Source organism: Miscanthus floridulus, chromosome 2, assembly GCF_019320115.1.
Source record: "Miscanthus floridulus cultivar M001 chromosome 2, ASM1932011v1, whole genome shotgun sequence".
NCBI classification, from domain to species: Eukaryota; Viridiplantae; Streptophyta; class Magnoliopsida; order Poales; family Poaceae; genus Miscanthus; species Miscanthus floridulus.
In genome coordinates, this window is record NC_089581.1 from 40,663,519 (window position 1) to 40,674,649 (window position 11,131).

Below are 11,131 nucleotides of genomic sequence, written 5' to 3' on the forward strand. Positions count from 1 at the left end.
TGAAGAAGATGCGGCTAGCGCCTCATTAGAATCTAGAGGCACTGACACTGGTTGGACAGAGACTTTGCCCCTGGTGACGGAGAAAGTCCGGGGAAAGAGGGCAGTGGCAGATGAGCTGGCCCAAAAGAAGAGAAAAACGGCGGCTACCGCTCCCCACAAACGGGGCGGCATCTCGCTTGGTGGCGACCAGACCGCTCGACCGCGAAGGACCATGATGCTCAAGTGGTCTGATGACAATGAAGATCCAGTTGCTCCTCCTCCGAGCACCCAAGCACCTCCAAGCAGCACACGCATGGAGGAGCAACCAAGGGGAAGCGAAGAAGTCCCTGAGCACCAAGCGAAGGTAAATCTAGAGCGATGGGCGGAGAAAACCCTGGAGCAACAGGTGGAGCAGAGGTTGACTATGGAGGAGGAGAGACCTTCACCCCAGGATAAGGGAGTTGATCCCACAGCTACGCCTGGGGGCTCGGGTAGGCATTGTCGATTCAAAAAATTGCACCGATAGACCAAACGGTAAGTATTCTCGTGTTGGAGTTACTTTGCTGTCTTGTCTTAGCTTTTTTGCTGCTTGACCAAATGATCTGATGCAGTGCAAGGCATACGGAGGGTTCAGACCCATCCGCCCAGACCGACGAGATAACACCGCTAGCTCCCATGTCGGGGTCCTCGGGTGCTCGGCAGCCGGTGGAAGACTCAACCACCACTGCGGGTGGACTTGGAGACAGCGAGAGGTCGGCGTCGGCGGGGAATGGGTCGGTGATAATACCTAAAGCGACGGTGGTTAGTACAAGGCCTTCGGGAGCTAAAACTGGAGTTGCCGACAAAGCACCAGAGTCTGGGTCGGCGAAACCAATGGCGCTCGAGGAGCTAACGGCACCCCTAGAGGCGGCATAGGGCATGGTTAGACCCACTGTCCGGCCATAGAGCCCCCCGACGATTTCTCCCGCTACTGTGGAAGAGGAGGACGAGGTGGAGGAGATCGTTTGTGCTGAACCTCGAACCCAATCCATCCAAATCCTCCACAAGCGTGATGACGAGGTGGTAGTTGTCAAGGAAGAGGACACCCCCAAGGAGATAAGGAGGCTGAAATCCACCCTCGCCGGAGTAATAAAACAAATCGAGGTTAGTATTGAATCTGGAGTATACATTTTTTACATTGGAGATCGAATACCATTATTATCCTTGGGAATTTCAGGGAATAAATTGGACTGTTGAGCAGCGGCACCAGTTGATAAAGAGGATGGAACCCCTCGCCGAGGAGAACCAAAAACTCAAGGAGGCGATGAACCTCTCGGAGAGACATATCCAGAGGGCCCGGCGCGAGCGAGACCTCACTAAATCCAACGCACGGAACCAAAAACACCAGAAGGGAGTCCTATCTGAACAGCTGGCGACTGCGAAAGAACAGCTGCGTAGCAAGTTCGAGCAGCTGGCCACTACCTCCACACAACTGAAGGATGCTGCTGAGCATTTGGAACAGCTGTAGAAAGTCTTCGAGCAGAAGACAGGTATGTGTGATCGACAAAAGCGCTTTGCATAGTTGGATACACTTACTTTTGATGCTAACTGTTGTACTTGTAGAACAAGATGTAGAGCTTGGCTAGCTATGCTAGGCCCTCGAGCAACTCCTAGAGGAGAAGGCGAAAGAGACAGGGCGAGCGAACAAGCTAGCCGAGGAGCTGAACGATGAGTATTCCCTGGTTGGGGTTATCGCTGAAGTAACTTTCTCGCTTGATGGAACTTTGTAATGCTTGCAGACTACCGTTGAAGGGTCAAGGCACAATTCGATGTGCTGGAGCAGGACGCCCGAACCCAAAGGGACAAGTTTGACGCCATAGTTACCAGAATCAAACCAGTGCTCGACTGCATCGAACCAGAAGTGGCTCCTCAACCCGACGGCAGGCCGCCGCGCCTGGACATTATCATCGAAAGATGCAAGACAGCGTGGGAGAGCTTCAAGGGCTTCAACCGCAATGCCATTGTTACCGCCGCTACCCACACCCTTGCTGTGGTCCGGTCCCACTATCCAGCCACTAACCTTTAGGCGATAGGGGGTGGGTTCGCCGAAGGACTGAGCGAGACATAGACCCAGCAGCTAGAGGATGAGGTGGAGGATGCAGCGAAGAAGTTGGCAAATGATATAGGCCTATTTGACGAAATGGACGGCAATGGCGGAGCACAATGATCTTCCTAGCAGATATCATTTGTAAATTCTGGACGGTGTAATTTGAACACAGGAAGGCGTAAAAACACTTATGTATATGATAAGGTGCATGTGTATGCGGTTTGCGTGTATTTCAACGAAAAAAACTGCATAGTTTTAACCATGTAGTGTAAGTAGAGTCTAAGCAGTTGGTTCGCTATTGACCCATATGGCCTCGGCTAGCCTATAGTCCATAGCGTCGAGCACGGAGCCCATGCACATGTAGGAGGAACAGGCATGACTAAGGAACCACAGCCGACCACCCATAACGCAGAGCACGGAGCCCGTAGCATGTGTAGGGAGAGATCAGAGACTAGGTCTTATCCATAGAGAAAAGAATGGAACGTGTGCTGTACGGCAGTTATCAAAATAACTTGATATAGGCAATATAAGCGGCGTCCGAGAAATTAATTCTATGCTGAACTCTCGGCCTTGGCTAGCCCATAGTCCATAGCATCGAGCGCAAAGCCCGTAGACGTGTAGGATGAGCAGGCGTGACCAAGGAACCACAACCGACCACTCATATCACAGAGCATGGAGCCCGTAGTACGTGTAGGGAGAGATCGGGGATTGGGTCTTCTCCGAAGAGAACAGAAAAGAAAGTATGTTGCTCGCCGATCGGCGAAATATGTTGGAGATTTGGAGAAAATTGTTCGGCGATTTTGAGAAAAAGCATGGCGAAATTCATTGGCAATTCAGAGGAGATGTGTTCAGTGATTTTTGGTGAAAAATGTGTCGGCGACTTGGAGAAATCGTTCGGCAATTTTGGAGAAAATAGTTCGGCGATAACGTTGGAGATTACGTTCGGCGAATTGGAGATTACGTGTTCGGCGAATTGGAGAATACGTTCAGCGAATTGGAGAATACGTTCGGCGAATTGGAGATTACGTGTTCGGTGAATTAGAGAATACGTTCGGCGAATTGGAGATTACGTGTTCGGCGAATTAAAGAATACGTTCGGCGAATTAGAGATTACGTGTTCAGCGAATTGGAGATTTGGAGAAACGTGGTTGGCAACAATGTTGGTGGAGCTCGTCATGAAGTGGCGTAAAACTCGGTGATTGTAAGTGGAGATTTAAACCATAGTGGAGAAAAATTGGAGAAAAATTACAGAAATTAAAGCTTTATTCATCATAAAGTGGAGAGTACATATCTGAGGCGTTTCAAGGATAGAAACGTATGAGGTGCTCGATATGCTAGGAGTTAGGAACATCGATTCCATCTAAGTCACATAAGCGATAAGACCCTAGTCGGGTAACGTCTTTGATGACGTAAGGTCCTTCCTGGGGGGAGGAGAGCTTGTGCATCCCTTCAGTTTTCTGCTTTCTACGAAGGACAAGGTCGCCGACAGCAAATGAACGACCTTTGACGTTGCGGTTGTAGTACCTTCGCAAGCCTTCTAGATACTTGGCTGTGCGGACACAAGTGATTAGGCGTTCCTCCTCGGCCCTGTCAACATCCTCTATCCGAACAGCTACGGCCTGCTCTTCATCATAGTTTTCCACCCTAGGTGCTCAGAAGGCAATGTCCGTTGGTAGTATGGCTTCTGAGCCGTAGACCAAGAAGTATGGAGTCATGCCGGTGCTATGACTAGCTTGAGTATGCAATCCCTAGACTACAGCTGGTAGCTCCTTGAGCCATCTGCCCAGGTGTTTTTCTTCTTTCTAATATAGTCACTTTTTGAGGACATCAAGGATCATGCCATTTGCCCATTTGACCTGGCCATTGGCTCTAGGATGGGCAACGGAGACATATTTGACAGAGACACAATGGTCTTCATAGAAGTCCCAGAAGTGATGGCTAGTAAATGTAGTTCTGAGGTCGGTGATGATGTTGTTCGGGAGACCAAAGCTATGGATGATATCTTCGAAGAGCTCGACTGCTTTCTTTGCAGTAGCGGAGACATGCAGTTTATACTCAATCCACTTGGAGAACTTATCAATGGTGATGTATACGAACCGGAAACCTCCTGGTGCTGGCTTAAAAGGACCAATCATGTCTAGTCCCTAGCATGCAAAAGGCCAGGAGGCTGGAATGGTCTGCAACTCTTGTGTCGGTACGTGTATTTGTTTGGTGAAAAATTGGCATCCTTCACAATGTCGGATGAGGTTTTCTGCATCGGAGATGGAGGTGGGCCAGTAAAAGTCTGCTCGGAAGGCTTTGCCGACCAGTGTTCTCGAAGCCATGTGGTTGCCGCAGGAACCAAAGTGAATTTCGAGGAGTAACTTCACTCCATCTTCTTGGGTGATGTATTTTTGCAAAATCCCTTCCTTGGCACTTTTCCTCATCAAGTTGTTGTTTACCAGCAAGTAATGTTTGCTCCGACGAGTTAGGCGTTTGGTTTTAGTTTTATCGGCTGGTACTTCGGCGCTAGAGAGGTACTTGATGAATTGTTCCCTCAAATCTGCGGTCGGCAAAGGTACCGTAAGTACCAGCTACTCGACGGGTGGAACTTCTTGAATTTCTTTTTCTTCTTTAATGGACGGCGCCACAAGATCATGGACGAAGACCCCAGGTAGAACCATGGCATGAGAGGAGCCCAACTTGGACAAGTAATCGGTGATCTGATTTTGGTCGCGTACCATGTGGTGGTACTCGATACCGTAGAACTTCCCTTCAAGCTTCCTGATTTCGGCACAATAAGCGTCCATCTTATCGTTGGAACAAGACCAATCTTTGTTAAGCTGGTTGATGACCAGCACGGTGTCCCTGTATACCATAAGGCGTTGGACGCCGAGCTCAACAGCAATACAGAGTCCATGGAGACATGCTTCGTATTCGGCAGCGTTTCTAAAGGTCGCGAAGTGTATCTGGAGGACATATCGAAGCTTATCCTTGGTCGGCGTGATGAATAGAATGCCCACACCAGCACCGTTGATATTGAGGGCACCATCGAAGTACATCACCTAGTGCTTAGGGCAGGTAGTGGCAATGGGCTCTTGGATCTTAGTCCACTCAGCGACGAAATCAGCGAGTGCCTAGGACTTGATCGTAGGCCTGCTTCTGAATTCAATGGAGTAAGTGCCAAGCTCGACAGCCCACTTGATGATACAGTCGTTGGCCTCTTTGTTGTGGAGGATGTCCCCCAGAGGGAACTCGGTGACCACGGCGATCTTGTAATACTCAAAGTAGTGGCGGAGTTTGCACGACATAATCAGGATGGCATATAACAACTTCTGGACCTAAGGATAACGAGTCTTGGGCTCGTTAAGAACCTCGCTGATGAAGTATACCGGACATTGCACCTTATAGGCATGCCCAGCCTCCTCGCGTTCGACCACAATTGTTGTGCTGACGACGTGAGAGGTAGAGGTGATGTAGATCAGGAGAGTCTCATCGGACCATGGTGCCGTCATGATCGAAAGCTTTGTAAGGAACAACTTAAGCTGCTCGAAAGCTGTGTCTGCCTCTTCCGACCAGGAAAAGCGCTCGGAGGCCTTGAGGAGTTTGAAGAAAGGTAAACCTTTTTCGCCGAGGCGTGATATGAAGCGGCTTAATGCAGCCATGCATCCAGTAAGCATCTGTATATCCTTGACGCATGTTGGTTGTTTTATCTTGGTGATGGCGGAGACCTTGTCGGGATTGGGTTCTATGCCTCGTGTGCTGACAATGTAGCCTAGGAGTATATTGGATGGAACTCCAAAGATGCACTTTGAAGGGTTCAGCTTCCATCGGTATCTTTGTAAGTTGGCGAATGTTTCTTCGAGGTCAGCGATAAGATTATTGGTGGTCTTAGACTTGACAACCACATCGTCGATGTAAGCTTCAACGTTGCAGCCGATCTATTGATCGAAGCACATCTAGATAGCCCATTGATGAGTCGCCCCGGCGTTCTTGAGTCCGAAGGACATGGTGGTATAGCAATACGCGCTGAAAGGTGTGATGAACGATGTCTTGATCTAATCTTCTTTCTTGAGAGAGATCTAGTGATAGCCAGAGTAACAGTCAAGGAAAGAGAGTAATTCATAGCCAGTGGTGGAGTCAACAACCTCGTCTATCCGAGGCAAACCGAAGGGGTCTTTAGGGTAGTGTTTGTTAAGATTAGTATAATCAACACACATTCTCCATTCTTTATTCTTTTTTCGAACGAGAATAGGGTTCGCTAACCAATCAGGATGATACACTTCTTTTATAAATCTAGCAGCTAAGAGCCGTTTTATTTCTACCCTAATAGCCTCCTTCTTGTCTGGTGTGAATCAGCGAAGTTTCTGCTTGATCGGTTTGGCGGTCGGTGAGACAATCAAGGAGTGCTCGATCTTCTCCCATGGTACCCCCGGCATGTCTGCAGGTTTCCAAGCAAAACACATCGGCGTTGGCACGTAAGAAGGAGACGAGCGTGCTTTCCTATTTGGAGTCAAGGTGAGCCCCAATCATCATGGTCTTAGAGGGGTCTCGAGCCTGAGGCTGGCCTCCTTCACTTCCTTGGACTTGGCAGAAGCACGGGGAGGTTCTAGCTCAGGTATCTCCATGTTGGCGGGTAGTGTTTTGGCTTCGGCGACCATGCTGGCCATCTAGATGGAGATGTCGGTAGCTTCAGCGAGAGCAAGACTCTCTGTATTGCAGGCATAGGCGATGGAGAGGTTAGCCCATAGGGCTAGAACTCCTGCAGGCGAAGGCATCTTCAGCACTAAGTATGCGTAGTGCGGTATAGCCATGAACTTGGCAAGAGCTGGCCGACCAAGTATGGCGTGGTAAGCGATGTTGAAATCGGCGACATAGAAGTTAATGTGCTCGACATGGTAGTTGCTCGCCGTGCTGAACTGTACTGGTAGCGTGATCTCTCCAAGTGGTTTGGAGGTCCTACCGGGTACCACACCCCAAAATAGGAATCAGAGGGCGTTAGATCTGCTAATCCGAGGCCCAACTCCTTTAGGGCTCCGGTGAAGAGGAGGTTCAGAGCGCTCCCATCGTCGACGAGTACTTTTCTAAACAACACCTTTTGGATGGTTGCGTCAAGGACAAGGGGGAAGTGCCCTGTGTAGGGAATGTCTGCCCACTGGTCATCCTTGCTGAAGGTGATGGGAACCTTAGACCATGGGCGATAGCTGGGGTTGGCGACAGCGTCCTCCGCGGTGACGTTGAGCACCCGCCGTGCAGTGAGCTTCTGTTCCCTTCTGCTTTTGGTGGAGACAAGGCCCTAGAAGATGGTGGCAACCACCTTATCATGGTCTTGGAAGGCATTGCCATTGCCCTCAGGTGGTCGGCAACCTCTGGGTCCATCATTGGCGTCGTTGTCTAGCTTTTTGTTCTAGAATTCCTTAGCCAACCCGAGGCAGTCCTTCATTTTGTGCTTGGCATTCTTGTGGAGCGGGCATGGGCCGTCGAGGATCTTCCTGTACTGCTCATCATAGTTGTGCTTGGCACAAGGTTTGTTGACGATAGTGACAATGTGGTCTGGCCGGCGGTGGTGATTTTGGCCAGACTTGGGCCCTTCTTGCCGATCTCGACCACTGTTATAAGGATAACTACGGTCGTCGAAACGGCGGTCGCTGTGGCATCGGTCGGCGGGGTGGTCGTCATACCGACGTGTTGGTCGTTGGGTGCCCGCATCCTCGTTGAAGCGCACCTTGGCCTCCACGGCATCGGCGTACTGGTTGGCGGTTGTGATCATCTCGCCGATCCCAGTAGGTGGCTTGCGGTTGAACTTGGAGCAGAGCTCACGGTGGTGGAGTCCTCGGATGAAGGTGGTGATGACCTCAGCTTCCGTGATATTGGGGATAGAGTTTCTCATCTTAGAAAAGCATCGGATGTAGCGGCGAAGGAGCTCAGACGGCTTCTGGTTGATGCGGTTTAGGTCATGCTTGGTGCCAGGCCAAGTGCACGTGGCCATGTAGTTATCGATGAAGACTATTTTCAAATCCTCCCAGGATCCGATGGAGTCCAGGGCAAGGCTAGTAAACTAGCTCATGGTGGCAGGCATCAACATGATAGGAAGATAGTTTGCCATGACATTAGAGTCTCCTCTAGTGGCGCGGATAGTAGTGGCATAAGCCTGTAGCCACTGTGTTGGGTTCATTCTTCCTTCATAGGGCTCGACCCCAGTGATCTTGAAACCATGGGGCCACTAAAGCATTTAGAGTGTCCTTGTAAATGCCGGAGGCCCTTCAGAGCTGTCGACGCCATCGTCAGCAGTATTGCCACCAGTGAGTGGTTCAACAGCCGAGTCTGGGTTACCGTACTCTTGTTCGTACTCCTAACGGCGGCGGATTTCATCTTCATGGTGACCGAATTGGTGTTCGACGATGCGTCGTCGTGCATCTCGACGATTGTTGAGATGCACCCGGACATCCTAGTCGACCTCCTAGTTGTGTTGGTGGTGATGTTCGGTGCGATTGCCCCTAGCTCCACCTTGGGGGGCTGCCTGTCATCATGGTGCTGGTCGGTGAAGCGACTTTGGCGGCAGTCGGTCCTTGTGGCAACTGATCAGCGGATCAAAGTGGTGGAGTAAGAGGGTCTCTGATCCTGGCAGATCTCATTGACCTAACAATGCGCTGCTTTAAGCATGGCAGCAACCTTGGTGAGCTCGGGCATCTACGGGAGGCGAGCGAGCTCGTTGGCGGCTACTGCCAGATTGGCGCTCAGAGTCCTAAAAATGTCGTGGCCATCAACGCGGAGAAACTCTTCATCGAGGTTGCGCTGGAGTGGCCTCCCTTGCCAGTTGAGCTGTTGCATGGCCATCGTGAGGGTGTGCTCATTTGCTCAGCATTGTGCATGGTTGATGTTCCAGTTCTCGCGAGCGGCGTGTTCCTCCTTAGTCTCGCTGCTCTGAGGGGGGCTATCGACGCTGATGTTGAAGATTGCGTCCCCCGGAGAGGAGGGAGAGGAAATTGTTCAGCAAAGGTTTCAGCGAGGGTCTCTATGGAGTCTTGGGACTTAGAGCCAGGACTCTCCTCCAGGATGGTGTGGAGGGACGCCCTAGGGTGCCAGCTGACATGGAGCATGTTGACGGCCAGCGGAGGCTGGTAGGTGAAAGGATGAGCGTCTCCCACCTCATCGGCGAATTTGCCCCTTAGAGCATCTTGGAAAGTGGCGACAGCGTTGCCGAGCCCAAAGGGCAGAGCCATAACTCTTGGGGTCTTCCGAGCAGCCTCCGGGAGGTCTAGATTGGTGGGTGGTCGGCGCTGAACAAGGGTGTCCAGAGCCGATTCGGCGATGAAGAGGCGATCGGCGAGCTTGTGACCAACCTGATCGATAGATGCAATCAGATCATTGCTGTTATCTGCCTCTTCTAGTAGCGAGGAAGTAGGCAGTGGGTTGTTGACAAAGGCGACCTCGGAAGTGGTTCCAAGATCAGATCTACAATCACAGGCACGGGGGTGATCGGTGCAGAATCGATCTACACTGGCTCAAGGAGCTCTCTAACTCCATCAGCATTGATGATCCACGAGATTGATCTGACCGTGAAGATCTAGCCAGGCTATGGGAGGGACGAAGAGCCTACAGAAAAAACCATCTTATTCGACAAGGAAAACAGCATGCACATCCCCTACCTAGCACACCAACTATCGATAGAATATCATCGGTGGTCCTCCGAGGGGTATCCCACAAAGGTAGATTGATCGGCAGAGGAGCGTGAGATCAAGAACAAGAAGACAACAGAGACACACAAGTTAGACAAATTTAGGCCATCAGTATGACGTAATACCATGCTCCTATGGTCTGTTCATTTGTATTATCTATCGTCTGATATTACGTGTGTTTGGAGGGGGTCCTTGCCCGCCTTATATAGTCCGAGGAGTAGGGTTACAAGTCAGTTAGATCTAAGAGATAACCGGAAAGTAATAACTGATTATAGGAATCTTGGGATCATACATATCCTAACAGATCTCGTAGTATCTTCAGGGTATCTCCTAGATGTCTTGTAGAAGATGCCGACTAGGATCGTGCCCAGCAAAGCTTCATCTTGTGGGCTGGGCCACCCCTAAGGGCGCAGCCCATGTGGTCTGCCATGGGTATCTGGGGTCATACCCCCCCCCCACAGACTTCCACTCCAGCCTTACTTGACTTATATTGATCACCCTGTCAAAATCTAGGACAAAAAGGACAGAGTGACAAGGAACAATGTGGTGAAGTTCTACAAGGTGTAGTGGCAAAACAACTCAGAGGATGAGGCCACATGGGAACAAGAGAGCTACATATTGAAGCATTACCCCCACCTTCTCTCCAATTCTAATAGGTAGTTGTTACGTTGAAATGTATTTCCTATCTCCTTCCCACACTGGGCACATGAAATCTTGGGTCAAGATTTTATTTTAGGGGGATAGATTTGTAACACCCTCGGTGTTACACTATAAATCTTTTTCTAAAACACTACATGTGCATCATGTTTATGTAATACTATATGAATTATAGTGTGTAAATCAATTCCTGTGACTTGAAACGTTCATCGAAAACGCGAAACGAATGTTATATTTCATGTTGCATTATATCACTTAGGGTTTTTAATGAATTTTTATTGAACAAAAATGTTATAGAATGCATGTATGAAACTTTAATAAAGTTTGTAGTACAAGTTTCATAGGTGGCGGTGAAATACTTGCGGTCGAGAGCGGGATTCGCTAGCGAGCAAACTTAAGAGCTTGGAAATAGAATTCAACGCAAAACCGATCAAGACGTGGTCAAGTTTCTTAAGTTAGAAAATGGGTTGATGAGGCTAAGTTGGAGAATTTTTGTGGGAGAATCGGGTTAATTGGTGGTATGTTTTTAAAAAGCATGCAAGGCACGTTCCTGGCCGGCGTTAGCATCTGGACGCGGTCACCGCCTTGGTTCGGCTCGACGCTGCAACCTTGGCTTGCCCTGGCATGCACCGTCGTGTAGGCCGCACCACCGTTGCCACACCCTGGCATGCGCTCGTGCACACGCACACAATGCACACATGCACGCACGCCCGCCCGCGTGCCACTACGTTGGCCGGGTCTACCGCGGGCT

At 50.1% G+C, this 11,131-nt stretch overlaps 1 protein-coding gene across 1 annotated transcript; it reads right to left on the reverse strand.

Moving 5' to 3' along the window:
• Window positions 1–3,876: 3,876 nt before the first annotated feature.
• Window positions 3,877–4,200, reverse strand: LOC136536399 (uncharacterized). Its single transcript, XM_066528705.1, has one exon. It carries the CDS (start codon window positions 4,198–4,200, stop codon window positions 3,877–3,879), a length of 324 nt encoding a protein of 107 aa, XP_066384802.1.
• Window positions 4,201–11,131: the final 6,931 nt, after the last annotated feature.

Bases quoted from the DNA above. Each gene is read 5' to 3' on its own strand.
- LOC136536399 (XM_066528705.1), bottom strand. From the start codon at position 4,200: ATGATTGGTCCTTTTAAGCCAGCACCAGGAGGTTTCCGGTTCGTATAC.